This window comes from Perca fluviatilis, chromosome 24 (assembly GCF_010015445.1).
Source record: "Perca fluviatilis chromosome 24, GENO_Pfluv_1.0, whole genome shotgun sequence".
Taxonomy (NCBI): domain Eukaryota; kingdom Metazoa; phylum Chordata; class Actinopteri; order Perciformes; family Percidae; genus Perca; species Perca fluviatilis.
The window spans coordinates 9130833-9151901 of record NC_053135.1 but is presented as its reverse complement, the minus strand read 5'-3'; the positions used below and the strand labels follow the sequence as shown (position 1 = coordinate 9151901).

Genomic DNA, 21069 nt, shown 5'->3' with positions numbered 1-21069 from the left:
TATGAGCCCAGTGTGTGTTTCTTTGCAAGTGTGTGGGCGTTCAGGGACTTTTAGAGAAGTATGCCGGCAGCAGCTTTTTCTACAAATGCCTCCTCTGCATTGAGATCAATACGTTAGGCCTTGGGGGATGAGTTTGACCTATGTGCGTAGTTTTTCATAATCACTTACGTCTTGAAAATACAGTTTTTTAGCTCCATGGTGGCTTTGCCCTGTTGGTGTTGTATTTTGCTTTTCCAATTGCTATATCTGGATGAAAAAGACTATTGGCTCTGGTATTTTTCAATTAAATGTTGAAAAGAACATGAGGAGGCTGGGATAACATCAGTTTTCAAAGAAGAATAAATAAATAAAATGAAACCAAATGTTACTTTACTGTTGTCTGCCTGAGATGTTGTTTAGTGAATATGAACCAGTTTGATGTGTGTCAAATGTCACATAAATGATGTTGTGACACAAGGCAATGTCAACAGTCACCATCATTCATCTAAGCCCAGATTATTTCTCCATCTATGAATTTCGACATGATTGATATTAAACTGAGCCCATAAATGTCTCTACTTGAAACGACTGTAGTTTTCTTCATGAAATATTGCAGTTAACTTTAAACCATTGCCGACTAATAACGTCTTCATCCCTGACACCGCCAATGGCCTGTGTCCTGACAAAGTGTGATGCCTTCATTCCCAGTAGCATTCTATTAAAGCAGGCCTTGGCCCTGACAGAGCAGTCTGTGATGGCTATGTTCATTGTTCATGTGCTCAATAGGCGGCACATGGCGTGGGCAGCAGTCAGTGGGGCTAAATTTGTGCCTCTCTGCTCATTCCGGGGATATTTGTGACTTGCTCCTTGTTGACTCGTTTCGCTTCTTGCTGACAACGGGTCTCTGTGTGTCACAGACGGCTAAATCCAGCCAGCTGCATGCCATTAGGCTGCAAAGTGCTAGGGATGTACATGCTCCTCTGCAAAGCATCAAGTGATGACGATTTAGAGCCTTTGATCAGCTACATGTAATGAGATATATTTATATCTCATTACATATATTTTCTGTAGTTTTTGCTATTATATTTATTTTGACAGTTTTTAAATAGTAATAAGAACATATAAGTCAATACATCACCAGGCAATATTATAAAAATTAAGACCATAACCATAGAGATTTAGGCTGTGTCACAGAAATGTAGGAATGGAGTTTGTAGATGTATATTCAGGAACATTATTTAAGCCAAATCAATGAAATCACTCTTGTATCAACGCCACTAGATTAAAATAATGAAAATATAGGCTACTACATTAGTATGTAGCCTATAGGAAAGCATGAAAGAGGAGAGGATGTTATACTGTACATTGGTCAAATAAAAGTGTTGGAACTTATGGGAATTAGTACGGTATCTCACATAATAAATTGCAATAGGTTTTGTCAAATGACTTTAATGTTTGTATCTTGTCGATGACAGGTTATGATTTTGACAGACAGACAGGCACTGGTTCATAAATCAGTGGCTGCATCTTTTCCCCGAAGGAGATTCACTGTTGTTTCCTAGGTAACAAGCACCCCCCTCTCTTTACCCTTGGTTCCTCTGGACTGTACCACTTTTACTGTAGGGTGGGAATTGTGTTGTTTATCGAATATAACTAGATTTCCGTGTTTAAATTGAACAATATGAACCAACACATTCAAATTCCATACAATCTGTCTTACAGTTGCGGCCGATACCATCTCAAATAGTTGAGAATAAATACGTTATTAATGTTTAGGTCGTAGTACTAACCCCCTAGCGAAGCACATTCAGCATTTCCTCGAACTGTCAAAATCGCTTGTTGCTTCCTACCCTAGCCTTAAAAGTAGTTAGCGAGCTAGCGCGTAGCGAGTGATAGCTTTCTTCTGCCTTCCATTAAAATATATTTAGAAAGCGAAAAAAGTTTTGCCGCTGGAGAAATAGGGCAGATGCTCTTTTGAAATAGTGACAAGTCTCAGTCGAAGACCATTTTTGCCGTCCTGTTTTGAACCGTAGGTCCCGTTACAACCGAAATAGCGCTCTCGAGTAGCGGTGGTGGCGGCTGAAGTGCAGCTGGATGTGACAGGTTCGTCATCAGGTAAGCTGCAGGTAGTTAGCTTAGCAGCTAGCACCTTTTGCCTCTGGCATTTCTTTACACACTTAACGGTGGTATGGTGAATATAACTGCTCTTTGGATATCAAAGGTGGCCCAAAATGGTTCTAATGATGCTAGTCCACTATCATAAACATCATGCGCTGGTGTCTGGATTGCTATGCTAGTTGATAATCACTGCTCGCATAGCTAATGAAAACAAGTGAAAGCAGCTCCATAAAAACAAAAATCAAATCAGCATGCTTAGTGGTCCCTGTGGGTCTCTCCTGCACGGTGCAATGTAATGCTTTCTGGGACGTGCTGTTTTAAGTAAAGTAACCAATGACAATAATAAAATCACTCGGTTTGATAATAACTCAGTTGTTATTGAGTCCATATATGATATGCAGTCATCATTGTCACAAGGTGCACCCATATCCCAGTGTACAACGAACTCTTACTTCCAAATGCAAATGTGAAAACACAATGAATGTAGTGGCACCTTGATTAATGGATTGTAAGATTTAATTGCCTTGGACAATAATAAAAAAAAAAAAACAGTTCTAACGAGACGTAAGTGGAGGCACATTTTAATCTACTGCAGGTTGGCTGAGCAGGAGCCTTTTCACCTGGGTAAGGTTAATAAGTTCTGATCAGGCTAGCTGCTAGGTCATGTAAAGTAATTGGTCCTTCAGAAAATGCAAATTGCACATCTCAGAACAGCATTGCACCAATGGAAGAAAGCATTAAGTGTAACTGAGCTATCAGTGTAACACAATAACTTTGACTTGTCATTTGTATGTAATACATTGTGTTCATAAGTCTGTTACACCAGTTGTACACTTGATTAATGCATAGTAATCCACAGTGCCCTATGATTTTTAGGAAATTAACTTTGTACCAGCAGTATGGAAAATTGGCCATTATTGTGTATAGGGTTAAATTACCATCACATTAACCTACAGAAAATAGACAATGTTTGATCCAAAGCCAGTTGGAATTTTAATGTAGAGAATCCAGTACTTCCTGGTTGATCTTTTGAACACAGTCTCATTGCATAGCCTTAAACTTGCTCCAAAACACACTGGTTGACCACTTGCCTACATGTCCATTAGGCACTTGTTTATTCTCTATCATGTGGACTTGTGTGACAGACTTACCAGAATGGGTTTCAAGCGGAAGGAAGCAAAACTCTCTGCCGCTTGATATTTGATTACAGCTAATAATAGAAAAAGACAGCTGCCTTTTCATTGATCTGTCTTCGCTGCCCTATTTCTGAGCCCTGTTTTTTTTTTTTTCTTCTCTCTGTCGTGTTTAACTATCCAGTAGTACCACCGAATACAGTATTCTGTACTGGGGAGCATTTTCAAACAGTTTTAACCTGTCAATCTTCATATGCTGTAATTAGCTATTGTTTTGGAATACTCCCTTTTGTATTTGAAAATGAAGCCGCTTTGTGCCACAGAATCCTAAATCTGGTTGTGTGTGAGAGAGCCAAGCCGTTTGGGGTCAAACAGGACAGGGATAATAAGAGGGGAGGGGATACTATGTGGAAAGGAAGTGGCTCAGCTTGTTTGTCTGCCAGGCTTTTGTTTGTTTTCCTGTCGGACAAATCTATTTAGAAGGTAGGCTATCTGAGGTCTGCCGGTGGAAATTAGCTACATACAGCCAGGCTTGTTATACATTTATTGACGGTTATATTCAGTAACGTGGTTATTGAGAAGTCGGTTACAGCCAAATGAGAAATTGATAAGCTGCATCTATCAGCAATGATGGAGCAGCCTGGCCTGTCCAACTGCCATTGTTGTGGATGAAAGAGAACATATTGCGTTGTTGAATTTTCAGGACAAAACAGTCAAGTTTTACCCTGCAGTAATACACAGTTGCCTAGTTGCATTCCAGCTCCTTTAACCTGATGATGCGTGTGTATGATATGGCATAGTGAGACTACATTCACGGGGTAAGGTGACACTTTAGCTTTTGAAGGCTGACATCCCCGCCTCCCTGTTCATATAATGGCAGAGCGCTTGTCTGTGCTATTTCATTACAGGTGTTCTGATGCCTAAGATGACGTCAGTATTCAGTGTCATGTGCTGAGGTAGACAATTTTTCATGCTCGAGAGAGTAATCTCCCCCCCCCTCACCTCCTCTCAACCATTTGACAAATCTATTTCCCTATGGAGCATCATATTATATATAGATATTAAAGCATAATCAGACAGTAAATAGGTTTGTTTATCATAGAACTGTAGAGCATGTTTAGCCTCATGGATATCAACGAAACACCCAGGCTGCTGCGTCATTCACAGCCTTTGTATGAGACAGAGGCAGAGACAGAGGCAGAGAGGGAGAGAGAGACACACACACACACTCAACTCACACACACACACACACACACACACACACACACACACACACACACACACACACACACACACACACACACACACACACACACACACACAGGGAGAGACATAGAGAGACAGACGGTACAGCTGTTCTATTGAATCTGGATCGAAAAGTCATGAAGCTGGATCTCTGACTCATCACTTCTGTGACGCTCCGGTTTCACGGCTCATATGATGCCAACCAGCATGTCATCAGCTGGGTGGAGGGGGCGGGCAGGGGGAGGCGACAGACCAAGACTTCCACATCCCAGCAACCACCAATCTTTATTTATTTTATTTTTTTCAAGCACGTTCTGATGCAGTAACAATAACAGAAATGTTCACTAGCTGTGCAATTTTCCAGTCCAGTAAACTAAGGAATTTGATTGAAATAGAGCTTGAAAGATAGCTTTGACAAATGGGGAAAACGCACAGGTGAGGGATGGAGAGGAGAAAGGAGATGGATGGTGGAGTGGAGTTTAGAGGACGGATGCTGAAGGGAGGTAGAGGAGAGTCGGCAAGGGGAGGAGGTGTGGGGCTCTTGTTTCCTGGGGGGATGGTGTTAAATGGGATGATAGAACATAGACAAGGACAGGGCTGATCTTCATAATGCCACTGCAGCAACTCTTTGATTAGTGCTTACTTGTATTGCTTTTTTGTATGAGAAACAAGTCTAGACTTTATATTTTTTAGCTTGTTTTTCTGTTAGAAAACAAATAAAGTGGTGCTGATTTGAATTTAAATACACTCGGCAGAACAATAGAAAAATAATAAGTAATGTGATAGCTAATTGTAGCTGGGCATGCAATCCGGGAAATACCTTTTTAAGATCAGCATTTGGAGGTTGTTACCGTAAGCACAGTTTTAGCCCTATCACCTTGTCTACTTTGTTCCAACCGAAAGGCACAGAAAGCTGTGATTCAGAGTAGCTGTCCTTGTATTGGCTGGAGCTGTTAAGGGGCAGGGCCTTGCCACGGGCTGGTGGGCAGGAAGGGGCTGGCTTTAAGGGGTGTGGGGTGGGGAGGGGGTGGGGGGGTTTGGCTGGAAGTGTTTTAGCCAGATAGTTGGAGTAGACACTCTTCTGCTTCCTGCCTGCCTGCCTGCCTCGCTCGCTCGCTCGCTCGCTCGCTTGCTTGCTCCGTGGCTGAGAGAAAGAGAGAGAGAGAGAGAGAGAGAGAGAGAGAGAGAGAGAGAGAGAGAGAGAGAGAGAGAGAGACTTCGAGAGAAAATCCCTGTCTAGGCATGGACCTCCGAGTGCAGCACTCGGCAGCTCGCGAAGAATGACAACAGTTCACATGGTCATTAACTCCAGTCGCTGAGGCTGAAGGGAAAGCTGTGCTGTAGCTCAGTGTCACAGAAGCACCGGGGGCCTCCTAGTCTCGGGACAGCAGACAGACAGACAGAGGCACACAGCCGAGCTACGGGACCCAGTGAAACAAGGTGGGAAAGAACCGTCATATTGGCTGGCTTTTTCTTTTCTTTTTTTAAAGATTTTTTTCAGGAGTTTTGCTGCAGTGTGCTGCATACCAGTCTGGGTGGGGAGGGAGGAGAGGGAATGTTTCATCTGTGCGAGAGAAAGAGTGTGAAGCTGAAAACGAGGGAAGAAAGGAGAAGAAATATATATTGTGAGATAAATGCAAAAGAGTCCCGGGAGCTTGCAGCCACACAGTAACAACCCTTATTGCAGTTTCCAGCACTGTAATAGACTTTCTCTTTCGACTCATGCGGGAGAGGCATTATCACAGCAGTTGTCTTGCCCCTTCCTAAGTGCAAATGTCAGGCGCTTTTTTTTTGCCACATGGGCTTCATATTTTTCACTCCCTAGTGAAAAAAGTTGTTTTGTGGTATCATCCCTGTCACTGCTTGCTTTGTGCAGTACTCACAAAGTTTTTCCTCGTAACTCGTGGTGCGCGTATATTCCAAATAACAAAGGGCAAAGATTGTTTGTTCAGAACAGGGTCTGATGTTTTGACACTCTTTATGTATGTGGACACAAATAGCTGATGGCCTGAATAAGTTGGAACTTCACAGTTCTAATACGGCCCGCATCATAATTAACCTTTTGAGTTCGATGCAGCGTGGTTGACGTGTCCCTAGCGTTCCACTGTCTATCTAGATTTAGCTTTGCGCTAGCCGCTGGGCCTGCAGCAGTCAAGCAGTGGACATCATCGCCTGCATGGAAAAGGCCAGGGTAGTGTCATACATCTGGCTGTGAATCAAGGGGAAGTGGGTGTTTTCTAAAATGGAACATCAGTTCAGCCCTTCCTGTTGAGAAAAGAATGGGATAAGTCTCAGACAAGTACCAAGTCCTCACTGCAAGACCCTGTCAGCCAGAAATCCCCTTTCTCTGAATTGAGTCTCATGCAAATTGTACCTCAAGATGGTTTTAAAAGGATTTAGTGGTAGGTTTTTATAGACATCTTCTGCATGAAAGAGGAAGTCTGATTGCCTTGTGACACGAGGGTGAGCTTGCTGAATCATTCAGCTCTTATGTTTTCGAGTGCTGTGAATTGAAGGCTTAAGATTTCAAATCACTTGATGTGTTTCACTTAATATTTCAATGTACAAGAGCTTTAATCTAACAGTATTTTCTGTCCTTGATTTTATGATATAAAGTGTCAGTGGAAGTTATAAAAAACAGTTACTGTAGTGCTTCTACGATTTCTTTCACCTCAGACCTTTAGATCAAGTAAGCTTGGGTATCCTGTTAATCATCATGTTTATCTGAGTGGCGCTGTTCAACTCTGGCTGCCAACTATACTGTAATTAGCTGATGACTTGCCTGAGTCCCGTGGCTAAGCAGAGAGTAGACAAGAACACTTACACAGTAAACAAGTCCATTTACAGAGTGCAGGGGTTGATATCCATCCCAGATCCTAACACTCTCTCCTTATCAAAACTTAGCAAATGATGGAAAAGGTACATCATCTGTTCTGTGTTACGAAATGGGCCACTGATCAGGAGAGGTAAGCCCAGTTCCATATCATGAGCAGGGCCATTCGGGTCACTGTGGTTAAGCTAAGGCTATTATGATATGGGGCACACCTATCTGCTGACTCTGTGAAATGCTTCTTGAGTTGCCTCCGAACTAGGGCTGCACGATATGAGGGAAATATGCCATAACGTTGTTGATAAATTGATAAATAAACAAATATTAAAGTGTACTCAGTTCTGCATTTCTGCTGCTTTCAGTATCCTGCTAAAATACAACAAACTGCTTGTTGAATTTAAAACAAATCACAAGGAAATCATTTACAACATTATTTAATTAAACAAATTGAACATCGAATTGGCTAGAAAAGGCATGGCATGAACTGACAGTTAAATTTGAATGTGCAGTTTTCTACTGATATTTTCTTTCAACTAACTAATCTCTGAGTGTCTGTCACGATATGCCGCAACCTTTCGCCATGTGCGTCAGCGGATATTGCGATAATCATAAAAAAACAAAAACAATATGTGTGCCGCCTTGTGCAGCCCTACTCCGAACAGTAGCTTAGTCCTGGTATAGTCTCTGCTAAGCTCACTCAACCATCCTTATCGCTAATGGTACTTGATGATATTGAACTCAAGGAGCCGTAGCTTATGCCAAAGACAATTTCATAAGCATCATAACGTCCATAGTATTAAATACAAATTAGGCTACAGGGTATAGCTCTGCTCTGATCCTCTCTGGAGGATGCAAAGGGACAATTTGCAAGCTGGTGATGTCACACTGAAAGTTAGGTGAGGTTTGTTAGGGACATTTTGATAAAACCTTTACTGTAAGGCTCACTCATTTTCCATTACTCTCTGGAAACGGAACATTTTCCTATTTCACCTAGACAATGAGGCCCTCTCTCCACAGCCTTGTAAAACATTGACCACTTGTTCCTCTTGGCAATGCAAATGACCATAGACCATAGTGGTTTGCCAGCATAAAATGCTAATTAATGGAAATGTAGCCACTCAGGTACCCAGCTCATGTGCTTGTCTGTCACAGTCATTTGTATTTCTACTTTATTTTTCTGGCAACAACTGGCGGATGCCACAGTACGACCAATGGAAACCAGTTAGCTTATCGTCTCTGCTGAACAAATACAAGCAGCTAAGATAAACTGCCCGACACAGACCGAGCACACGGATACCAGACTAATGGGTTACATACATGGTATTCAGAGGTCAAGCCAATGACTTTCACTCGAGACGCCCCAGTCCCGCTGACTCTCATTCAATTAAGCAGACTGACCAAGATAATGCCCCTGCCAGCTGGCCTTAGTAAGCGTCAGTAATCCATAAAGTCTAGTACTGTGGTGCTTTTCTTCACATCTCTGCCCTGCTTTATCAGGTCAGCCTGTCTGTCCACTATTTGTACTGAGAACACAGAGGGGACAAAGCTTTCTTGCAGGAACTTGATAACTAAAGATAAACAGGATGTGATGTGCAGGATTTGGCTCTCGAGGTTGTATTTAAAACGTGGTCCTGTATAGCTGAAAACGTAAAGGATGACACTATCAGGATTTAAGAGTCTGTCACCAAAGTGAACAGCCATATTAGTATTCACACATGGAGGGCGTGAAAACTATGGCTTCTGTTTCATTACAATACCTTGAGCCAAATTCTAGGACTATTCCTTGACTCAGGCTGTATTCCTGTCAAATTTCTCTCCCTGGAAGGACTCAAAACTGCAGAAAAGGAACCTGGGTCAGTCAAGGTGTACAGGAGCGCATATTTCTGAGGTCAAAACATGGGGCACTATATGGTCCTTTTCTACCTGCTGACCCATTGTCTTTCCCTTTTACAGTGCCTTCGAAAGTATTGCCCCTTAAACGCGTTTCCACCTTTTGCCACATTTCAGGCCTCAAACATAAAGATATAAAACTGTAATTTTTGTGAAGAATCAACAACAAGTGGGTCCCAATTATGAAGTGGAGCGAAAATTCATTGGCTATTTCAAACTTTTTAACAAATAAAACTGAAAAAGTGAGTGCAAAATTATTCAGCCCCTTTACTTTCAGTGCAGCAAACTCTCCAGAAGTTCAGTGAGGATCTCTGAATGATCCAATGTTGACCTAAATGACTAATGATGATAAATAGAATCCAGCTGTGTGTAATCAAGTCTCCGTATAAATGCACCTGCTCTGTGATAGTCTCAGAGGTCCGTAGAAAGCAGAGAGCATCATGAAGAACAAGGAACACACCAGGCAGGTCGAGATACTGTTGTGGAGAAGTTTAAAGCTGGATTTGGATACAAAAGGTTTCCCAAGCTTTAAACATCCCAAGGAGCACTGTGCAAGCGATAATATTGAAATGGAAGGAGTATCAGACCACTACAAATCTACGAAGACCCCGCCGTCCCTCTAAACTTTCAGCTCATACAATGAGAAGACTGATCAGAGATGCAGCCAAGAGGCCCATGATCACTCTGGATGAACTGCAGAGATCTACAGCTGAGGTGGGAGACTCTGTCCATAGACAACAATCAGTCATATACTGCACAAATCTGGCCTTTATAGAAGAGTGGCAAGAAGAAAGCCATTTCTTAAAGATATCCATAAAAAGTGTGCTGTTTTAAAGTTTGCCAAAAGCCACCTGGGAGACACACCAAACGTGGAAGAAGGTGCTTTGGTGGTCAAAGATGAAACTTTGCAAACAATGCAAAACGTTATGTTTGGCGTAAAAAGCAACACGTCATCACCCTGAACACCATCCCCACTGTCAAACATGGTGGTGGCAGCATCATGGTTTGGGCCTGCTTTTCTTCAGCAGGGACAGGGAAGATGGTTAAAATTGATGGGAAGATGGATGGAGCCAAATACAGGACCATTCTGGAAGAAAACCTGATGGAGTCTGCAAAGACCTGAGACTGGGGCAGATTTGTCTTCCAACAAGACAATGATCCAAAACATAAAGCAAAATCTACAATGGAATGGTTCACAAATAAACATATCCAGGTGTTAGAATGGCCAAGTCAAAGTCCAGACCTGAATCCAATCGAGTTGTGGAAAGAACTGAAAACTGCTGTTCAAACGCTCCATTCAACCTCACTGAGCTCGAGCTGTTTTGCAAGGAGGAATGGGCAAAATGTCAGTCTCTGATGTGCAAAACTGATAGAACATACTCCGACTTACAGCTGTATCGCAGCAAAAGGTGGCTTACAAAGTATTACTTAAGGGGCTGAATAATTTTGCAGCAATATTTCAGTTTTTATTTGTTTAAAAGGTTTGAAATATCAATAAATTTTCCACTTCTGATTGTATATTGTTGTTGTTTTCAAAAAATTACAGTTTTATATTTTTGTTTGAGGCCTGATGAAAGAATTCAAGGGAATACTTTGCACTGTATAGTGGCATTGTGCCTAGGGCTCGACCGCTAAGCTCAGCGTAAACTAAGCCATCCTGCGTGTACTGTATGTGTAACGCACTAGCAGGAGCTAAGCTAGCCAAAACCAGCAGGCCAGAGACACACTGTCCAAAGACACAAGTCAAACCAGACTAGACCCAAACCTGCAAGCATTGCCTCATACCTCAGCTAGTGTTTTGCACTCATTGCAAAGCTTCCACTGTGTGTTTGAGTTTCCCATGCTCTGAAGATGTGATGTTTTTATACGACAAAGGTGACGCCCCCCCGCTCCCGGGATGAGCTAATCTGGTGGAGCACATGCACCCCACTGCAAATTATAAATGTTTAGGTGCTTAAAGTTTCCAGTAAATCTTTGTTCTTTGAAAGCAAACAGTTGCTTGGACAGCAGTTACATTCCCTGGGCATATTGCAGAAACATACAATAGTCTGTAGTATATGAACAGACATGGGGTCATGTTCCTGCATGACTATTATCATGCCATCACCCCCATGAGGGTGTTTTTGATCTCCAGTCCTCACCATTTGTTTTGAATACCTTTTAAGACAAACATAATTTGATTGGTCCCTGTTGTTTCAGATGACCCCAACCAACCCTTATCGACACGGCCCACCCGAAATATGAACTCGTTCTCAGAGCTGTAAATCTCTACTTTCTCCACAAAAAATAAAAATGACCGATGGCTGTGTTCCTGAACCATTTTAGCACAACTTGCTCCATCATTTGAGGCCAAGTCTGGCGCCATCGTCCCTTCACACATTCTGACAAAGTAGGTTAGCTTGATCACAGACTTCTTATGGCTTCTAAAAATAAGAAGGGATTAATTGTTAAAGGTCAGATCTGACATGATTCTTACCTGACTTTCTCTTCTGCAGCGATTGGCTCTCTCCCTGGGGAGATGCTGTGAAATTAAATCCTGCCTTGGAGAGTGGGCGTCCGTACGATTGGGCGAGGAAGTGTCTCATCTCATTTCACATGATCAGCACTTAAGTGGGACAATATGATTAGGTAGACAATGGTCTGGATTCATAGGCGTGAAACAGTAGAGTGTCGGTGGGTGATTTCAAGGGGGAAGCATCTTTCTGCCGCTAGTTGTCTGAGGAAAATCTACCTGTCTTTGTGACTGGCGGGAAAAAAATCCATCAGTCTGGAAGAATGTTTATATGTAAGCCACGATATATGGTCTTGATGTCCTAATGGTCTTTTTCAGTTTCTCCCTTTGAAACGTCAGACTTCAAACAAAACTTACAAACAGTCTCCGATTAGAGACCAAGTTTCAGACCAAGACGCAGAATGATTTTTACATCTACAGGACAGCAGGCGGAAAATACTGTGGCTAACCCAAATCTGACCAGACCTGAACGACTGAATGACAGTAGTGTAATGGTGTAGACACATATATAGCCGACGGGCGATCGTTGACAGAAAACCCCATCGATACGATCAGTCGCGTCCCCGAGGTCCAAAAAACTGCCACAGAACAGACCAAAAAGACGAGAGGAGACGAGACGTAATACATCTCTATAACAGCAGGCGGCGCTAATCTGTAATGTTGCCCAAGAAATGAAAACCGGCAGCTGATTGGACGAACGCGTCACATGGGTTTGTTTTCACCGGAAATTCAGAGCCAGACTGTCATGGCGGCCGTTCAGAATACGATCTCATATTGTACTAAAATAGTTCACTGAAACGTGTTTCTGAAAACATTTTAAGCGAGAAATAGGCCGTGCAGTTGCTGAATCTGTCTTCATTTCAGATCAACAAAGGTCAGTTTAAAAGATTTTCATCAGATTTTGAGAGACTCTAGTCACCTCATCCCGCTCGTCATTTCCGGGTGAGTCCCGACTGCCCTGCCGCCGACCGAACATGTCAGGTCGGCCAAAATGAATGCCGACAGCCCCCCCAGACGGACGACGGCACGGGACACACCGAACAGATTTGAGTCGCTGACCTCGCCAGACTGTCCCACGGCCGATAATCGGCCTGGTGTGTCCCGGCCTTAAGGGTTTCTATCTATGAAGGGATTTCTTCTTCCCTTAACAGTAGTGTAGATGGTTTGAGTACAAGTCTCAGCTTGCCTTCATTAAGACCTAGTGGAGCTTGTCATCGGCCTTTTAGAGGTAGTTTAAGATGTTGTTCTCACAGTATTTAACATTTTCTTGGTGTTTGCTCCTGGTCTTGTCTGTTTTCCGTGGATATGTTTACATGTTTAGAACAGTAAAGGGGGAATCTCTTAACTAGAGCTGTATTTTTTTACAACCCTTCTCCTCCCTCTGGTCTCTGCCTCGTCTGGTGTCCTCATCCCCCTTTTTCCTGCCCCCAGTTAGCAGAAAAATATTTCCAGATGTGCCAAGAAAAGAGCTCCTTGCGCAGTAGCTTAGTAATGGGTTTCGTACGCACAAGCTAAAGGTCACTTCCTCATTTGCTCCACCAATTGTTCCCCTTCTCTCCCTAGACAACAAACAGACCGAGACCAGTACCTTTTACAGGACGAGGCAGGGAGCACATACACACATCCCCCCCATGAATGTAAATTGACAGGCCACTGTCGATGAGCCGGTATCTAATTTGGACGGTGGTAGACCAGTGAATATTGCCGGACACTGGGCAGCGTCATAATCGTGTCTGGCACTGGCATATGCATCTGTCTCGGTCCCTCTGTGGCTGTTGGATGGCTGCCCGGAATAGTGCTGTGCCGCGCGGTTTTCTATTGGCTGCACCATCCCGCCGTGCATGGCTCTACCGGGCAGGTTGCACCCTCGGGCTTTTTTCTATCTCTGCTCTTACTCGATGCTCTTGTCCGCTGTCTCATAACACAGAGGCTTTTGCCATTCACCCCTTTGTATGCAATATGTTGGAGAGCCAGTGGGCTTGTAGTCACCTCGTACAATGGCACACAGCAGTGATTGGGGGACTTAAACTCAAGTGGCTTCTGAATAACCTCACAACTGCCTTTTCTCTGCTTCATCAGCTCTGTGCTCTTTAGAGCTAGCACCCCTCTGGGGCAGTATGCACACAAATTCAGATTGACATGCACACACAAACACTGTTGATGCCTGTTGAAACGTATTAGATGAATAGTTGGCCATCATATTTAGCAAACCTTTTTCTCACTCTGTTTGTTTCTCTCTTCCTGTCTTTTTCTCTTCATTCCAGATCACAGACAGAAAGTGCCTTGCAAGACAACATCCTTACTTGAAGATCCCTGGGCGTTTTCTGAAGAGCTCCAGATTTTTCCCCCTGCAGTCGTGATAGGACTCAGCCGACCTCCTGACCTGTTTGTTTGTCCTTACCTGTGCTCAGTGCGAAGAAATCCCAAGTGAAGCAGTGGACTACTACCGCACTGCTGGCCAAGGTGCCAAAGCTCAGAGAGCATGTACTGAAGACTTTTAAACAATAGAAAGCCACAAACGTGTTTTAAACTGTGCCGTTGCACCTCAAAATAGCACCACTTTTGCTCCCCAACATCCACCCTTGCACAGATATCATCACTCATACAAAGGTCATTTTTCGGTACATTGATACAACCGGTAGAGTTTGTCTCTGAGCATGCCCCCTCTGCCTTGTCAGAGGTCTGCACCTGAGACTTACTGATTGATGAACAATTAGCTGTGTGACGGAGAAACTCCAACAGCAGTGCAGTCCCATGCTCCGGTCACAGAGACTTTGCCAGTCCATTACCTACACTTTCCTGTCCGCAAGGACAAACCTCATCCACTGACCTGAAGCAGATCATTTACAGCTGCATGTTCCACCAGTTTTAGTTGTTGCGGCTTTTATTTTTTTTAACTGTAACACTCTGAAACACCTCCTCAGAGGATAGCCTCCTCCTAAAACCAAGTGGCTCCAGTCCACCCTAGCTCCACAGCCAGTGCTGCTGACATGGCTCTAAACATTGCCTCGATACGGGACACAAAATGGCTGACCCTGGAAGTGTGCCGGCAGTTTCAGAGAGGGACTTGTTCACGCAGTGATGAGGAATGCAAATTTGCCCACCCACCCAAAAGCTGCCAGGTGGAGAATGGAAGGGTGATCGCCTGTTTTGACTCGCTAAAGGTAAGGACTTTTAAATACAGTAGGTAACTGCTGTGTTCTGTAGGGATCCAGCCTCCGTTTGTACTCTATTCCCCCCCCCCCCCCCCCCAACCTAGAGTACTTGTTACAAGATTGTAAAACCTACACCTCTAGACCTTTTCATGAGGTTAATTTGTTCATGAATGCCTGGCATACACTGCAGAAATCATGGTTTCTACTCTGTAATTTACTGCTCTTTACACAACGCCATGGAACTGTCAAAAAATGTAAAGCAAATTTGAATAATTAGATTACATCTTTGCAGTACCAATATAGTATCTGACATAAAATGTTACAGCTGTGGTTCCTCATGGTCGGTGGGTATAGGTTGTCTGCTCAAATTAGCATTTGTGTCAGGTCTTCATGCTGTGCTGCAGTTAGCAGACAAGTCTGACCTATGAAGCTAAAGGCCAGAGAGGTCTGTTGTCATGTTCACTGTCACCACAGGTGTGTGTGTGTGTGTGTGTGTGTGTGTGTGTGTGTGTGTGTGTGTGTGTGTGTGTGTGTGTGTGTGTGTGTGTGTGTGTGTGTGTGTGTGTGTGTGTGTGTGTGTCCCTTTGGTTTTTTATAAGGTAAGTTCTTCTAATGTTACAATGCCTTGTCCATCATCTGTATGTGTGGGCGAACATCGGATCGCCTTAAGTCATTCCAAGGCTTCTATTCCTGGGTGCATGTCAGCTGTCACAGACGACCAACAACCAACATAAACAGCTAGAGCTGTTTTTTATGTTCGGTTCTCATGGCTCCAAGAAGAGATTTTTCCTGATGTGGTTAGTCTTCTTTTTTTGTCAGAATCTCAATTTTAGAGGGTTAGAATTCTTATTATATTAAACTACAGTAGAGGCTTTAATGCCATGTTGAATTATTATTATTTCTTTAACGAAGTAGTTTATTTGTTGACCCCTCTTAAGAGAAGTTATTTTGCTGGTAATTTGTTATGTTCAGCACAGTTTGCTCTTTAATAGTTGTAAATATCTTAAATTAGCCTAACACCAGACACTGAAAAGTGTCCCCAATTATAACAAGGTCGCTTCATACAAGCCCTCACATGCTGCAAATAAAATGATTGCATCCAAGAGCAACCCAATATTTTCAAGCTGTGTGGAAGAAAAAAAAAAGTGACAATGATAAATAGCCAAAGAAACTAGAGCAGAACACTGAAACTGTGCGGAGTGTGTTTTTTTCTTTCTTTCTTTTTTACCGTAGCTGCATTTCACATATAAAGCAGTGCAGTGTGTGTTGAGTACATTTAACGTTTTTCAAGGTTTTGTACGAGGTCAGTGACAAAAGAGAGCGACTAGATTCACACCATGTAAAGAGTTGTTCTTAATTCTGATGTGGTTCATTTTCCAATGGCTGAAGATTGTGACCCTATCCCTCCTGAAACACTTGGTTAGCTATCCACATTTTTCGTACCTGAAATCCATTCAAGATCTTTGGGGTGTGTAAAAGCCCTTTTCATTACAAGTTGCTAATGGTCAATCATTTATACAACACTATGAAAGTATATTGCGTTCACGGTGCTATCAGCTGTTTTCTTGGCTAAGACTTCGCTCATGGTAAGGCTCGCTAAGTTATTGCTTGCAGCCAGTCATTGAGTGATATTCCTTCCCAGATGCCAGATTTTGCGAGCTGTTATGTCGTTATGGTTTAATGAGCAAACAGCTGACTCCAATCGGGATTGATTTGTTGTTGCACCATGCAAGGGGCGGCCTCACACGGATCCTGATTTTGCCGTTCCTTGGAAAAACTCCAACCAGTCATCCCTGACTGAGGAAACTAAATGACCGGAGCACTCAACCTCTCAAATTCTCAATGACGCTTCCTCTACAAATAGTGACTTTGAGGCACTCCACTGGCAATGTATCATCTGTATCTTGGTGTATGGAATGAAGAAAAAGCCTATGCATATAGTGTGCATTCGAGATGTCTCTCAGAGGCAGCTGTGAAGTTACTTATTATGTAACCCCTGTTCCAACCCCTGGAGAGTGAAGCAAATCTACCAGCCACTTGCATATTTTACCAGCGTTTGGTTAGTGGATGGTGCTAATTTTGTACCCTGGCTGTGACCCTACTGTATCACTCCTTACTATATGTTACTTATAATATTGTTAATCTAGGAATTTTGCTGCTGTCATCGTACGTAGGCTGCTCTGGGTAAGCCCGCAAGCAAAAGCCTTATGCAGCCAAATTGTTAAATGTATTACCAGATAGGCTAGTTCTCTCTCTCCCCCTCTTTTCAACATACAACCCAGTGACAGAACAAGAATACAGGATTCTCTGTACTTTTAACTCCAACTCGCCCCCTCTCCCACAAAGACTTTCCTCGTGACAGCTGAGAGAATGAATGCTTTATTATGCATTAGGAAATGTGTTTCGTTCCACGGCAGGCTGATTCCCACCCCATTACGCCCGTATCGTCTTCCTGGGTCTTCTCATCTGATAGGGTTATCATGCCAGGGTTGTGTGCTGCCAGGCATGACTTGGCCAATGATCAGAAGGGTCCTTTTCATAAACATGTGAAAGGTACGGCTCAGGAGAGGAGTAGAGTAGGAGGTGTAACTGTGGTCGCACTTGTCAGGCAGCAGTAGGCAAGCATGCCAACTCAGTGGAGAATTTGACCGTTGTGGTTGTTGTTTTCAGAGTTGATAAAAAACATTCCTGCCAAGACAATGGCTCCTTCCTATTAAACTCCCCGATAGCCACATCTCAATCTCAGTTTCTCATCTTTGCACCGTTTATTCTAAATGCATTTTGACGTAATTTTTAATCTTGATCCAGAGTTCAAAAAGTTTTAAAATAATCTATACGTACTGTATGCTGAGAGATTTGTTTAGGCCTATGATTACTGGGTGTTTGGGTTCCACAACATTTAGAAAAATAATTTTAAGATATCACGTAAATTATAGCTGTCTGACTGGCAAAATCTCAGCAATCATCGTCTGCGACGTAGCTTGTAAAAGGTGTAATTCATTTTAAACACAATGCAGTGGAATGGGATGTTGCTGTCATTGCCTGTGGCAAGAAATATAGATGAGGTAAGTGCCTCATATATTTTTGCTGGGTATAAATTACATTTGAGAGCATAATTCAGTTATTGCTGCTCTGTGTACATCCATCCCTATTTATGAGACCTGGAGAACAACCAGGCTTTTCAGATTTTTGATCAGGCAGTGAAGTCACACGCCAAGGCCAGGGGCGGGTGTAGTGGGGTTTTGGAGCAGCCAAACAGTGGCATTTTGCACAAGTTCCATGGCATGGGAAGACTACAACTACCTAAATTACTGGTTTTGCATTTTCTGTTGGTGTGCTTTGCATTGGACGAATGAAGAGGAGCAGTCAGTCCTGCTAGGTTTGCTCCTGCTTTCTGGATCATAAAGCTTACAGCGTCCCAACGCCAATGCACCGCTCTCAGCGCTTCTATAGTGTCATGTCTACAGGATTATTTTTTGTCCTCCTGCTCTACACTGTGGGCTTTAGAAATAGTCTCTCTATGCTGCATTTGTCATCTCTCGAAATAGGACAAGCTGCTTCATCTCTGTCCAACTAAAGCTGTAGTCACATTTGGTTGGTAGACATGATAAAGCTTGGCAGGTATCAGAGTAGTATAAAGGGACGTAGGTCTGTGTAAGGAGATTGGTTGGGGTGGCGGATGGGTCACAGGACTTTCACCCAGGAGAGCTGGGATCGCGTCCCACGTGTGGCCTTTCCCCAATGTTTCTTTCCTAAACCCAACCGTTTATTGCTTTCCTGAGCGTGTTTTTGTTGTTATTTTCCATTTTTTTGTCGCTTTTTAGTGTTACTAAAGCCTTTCCCTAAACCCAACCTTTTTTTTTTTTTACTTTTACATAGTACGTCACGTTCTCGCGATAACGTGGTGGGTATGTTTACATCTGCTGTATACAGCGTAGACATACACGTGGATAGCTGAAAATGCGTACAGATAACACACCATTTGGCTTTAGGAAAGTGGCGTATATGTTTACGCTAAGTCATGATGCCATGTTGAGACAGGTTTGGTGGCTGCCAGGCACAATGATGATATTGTAGTTGTTCAAACAGACCAGGTAGATGATTTTGCAGTCTAAATCTATTCCATTGAGAGAGATTGAAATATCATACATTTTTTGGGCCTAACAGTCCCTCCTTGAAACTTAACCATCATTAACTGCAGAAAGTGATAGCTAATCGATAGAGGCAGAGCTGCGTCTCCAGTAGTATCACAAATGATGGCCGCGGTTGATGGTCGCGGTTGAAGCAATTTCCTTTAAGCTCTTTGCTTCTTGTTGCACTGTGACCATGGAAACCATGACAAAGTTGTGTTGGGGATGGGGGGGGCTGTAGGAAATGAGCGAGAATACCTACGTTAGTGGAGTAAATGCAATCACATCCGTCATGTGATGATGTCACATTGGCTGGGCCTCTGACAGTAGCCTTTTGTTGATGCTTATTCCTCTGGTTCTTTAGTTTCTTTTCTCTGTAGTGCTGTCTCTTACCGTGCTGACTGGGTTCTATATATTTTTCCCTCTGCAGTTAAAGACCATTCATGTCCAGAGCGCTTGTCTGAATTTTAGTTTTTGACTGCTTGTCATTGCACAAATATGACATAACACGCGTAGGCAGATTTGAAATCAAGCAGAAAATAAGACTCAAAATAAGCAGCTCGTATAGAGATTGTCATTAAGATGGCTGTTTTTGCATAATGCAGAAAATGTATTTCACACTTAACGTGTATTATTTATATTTATATATATATATATATATATATATATATATATATATATATATATATAGCGAGCTGTTTTTAGACACGTGTCTTTTTGCAAAATACAAGGCAATCAGGTCTTTACGCAGCAGATGTCTGATAACATGATCGGTTAAGATTGTTCTTCTTTTTGTACCGGTCAGATTTTTACCAGGTAACCTCCACGCCTGACTGAGCTTCAATAGTCTGAGAGGTGGGGGATAGTCTGGTGCATCCTGGCACTATCATGTTTCGTCAAGTGGTCGTTGTCAAAAAGAACATGGTGAAGCAGGAGAAACAATAGAAGGTACTTTCAGGTGTCGCAGCAGTCCCCCTGGGGGTGAGGTGCCCTGGTTTCCCTCACTTTGTAAGAACATCTTAATCCGGACTTTGCTTCAAAAGAGCAGGCTGTAAGTGTTTTTTTTTTTTGAGGGGGGGGGGATGGCTGAAACCGGTAAATAAAGAAGCGAGGGAACATGGCAAGAAGGGAAGGTGTTAATATTTGAATGGCTAAGAGAATAAAGCAAGGGAAGAGAAGAAGTGATTCAACCAAAGCGGGAGTAAGTGAAGGGTCTAGCCTGGCGGGTAACCAGAACATGTTTAAACCAATTATCAAAGATTGTAATCAAGACTCAGTAGGAAAGTACCTGCGACCTCGAGTTAATCTGACACAAACCACAAAGTGAAACTCAAATGCTAACGGATACCTAAGACTGCTTTTTTTTTATTTATTTTTTTTAAGTTTAGAGATTCCTCTGATTTAACGGTAACTTCCTCCCTCTGGGCTTATTGCATTTGCATTTTTTTTGGGATCTTTAGGAAGCCTCAGTGAACATGAACTTTGTGCCCATGGCCTCACACCCCCCCCCCTCTCTCTTGTTTTAAAAGATGGGCTCGGCTGCATTCCTCAGCGTAATCCTCTCGAACTGGGCCACACCCTGGGCAGGGCAAACATGTGGAGGGGAATGCAGCGCAGTGGGAGTTGGTGTTCCCCTAGGGTCATTCACACAAACACAATGAGGCACTGACTTGAGCTTAACGTGGGGCTGCAGTGGACGCGGCATGCTTTGATGAGCCCCTAGGAGACCCCCGCCACTGCCGTTCCTTAAACAGGCCTCCTCGTACACAGACACATGCACGCACACTCGCTGTCTTCCCTGTGCAAACCATGCCAAATTCCATTTGATCCATGTGATTTCACCCCGTACACCCCACAGCCCCAGTCGAGCTGATCTGAAAAAAAAGGTTCAAAGATAGGAAGAGATAAGAGGGAGGGAGGAGGAAGTCAGATGAGCTCACTGTTAAAGTCTCATGACCCAGGTCCAGTTAGCCAGTCAGTCCTACTGTTTGTAGTGAAGGTCTCACTGGAAATGTTGGAAAAGAACACAAAAACATTGATTTTGTGTAAATGAAAGCATTTGGATCACAATTAACCT

At 43.1% G+C, this 21069-nt stretch overlaps 1 protein-coding gene across 22 annotated transcripts in view; it reads left to right on the top strand.

Moving 5' to 3' along the window:
* Positions 1 to 1835: 1835 nt before the first annotated feature.
* mbnl2 (muscleblind-like splicing regulator 2) overlaps positions 1836 to 21069 on the top strand; it is a 51571-nt gene continuing 32337 nt past the window's right edge. For 6 of the 22 annotated variants that reach the window (XM_039792609.1, XM_039792608.1, XM_039792622.1 and 3 more), the window contains exons 1-2: positions 5643 to 5915; positions 13972 to 14871. In XM_039792609.1, coding sequence (XP_039648543.1) covers positions 14698 to 14871 — 174 coding nt within the window. In that variant the 5' untranslated portion in view covers positions 5643 to 5915; positions 13972 to 14697. Of the gene's footprint in view, positions 2095 to 5640; positions 5916 to 6916; positions 6939 to 13971; positions 14872 to 21069 lie in introns of those variants that run through there. The other 16 variants (XR_005638287.1, XM_039792620.1, XM_039792612.1 and 13 more) reach the window with 6 other exon arrangements.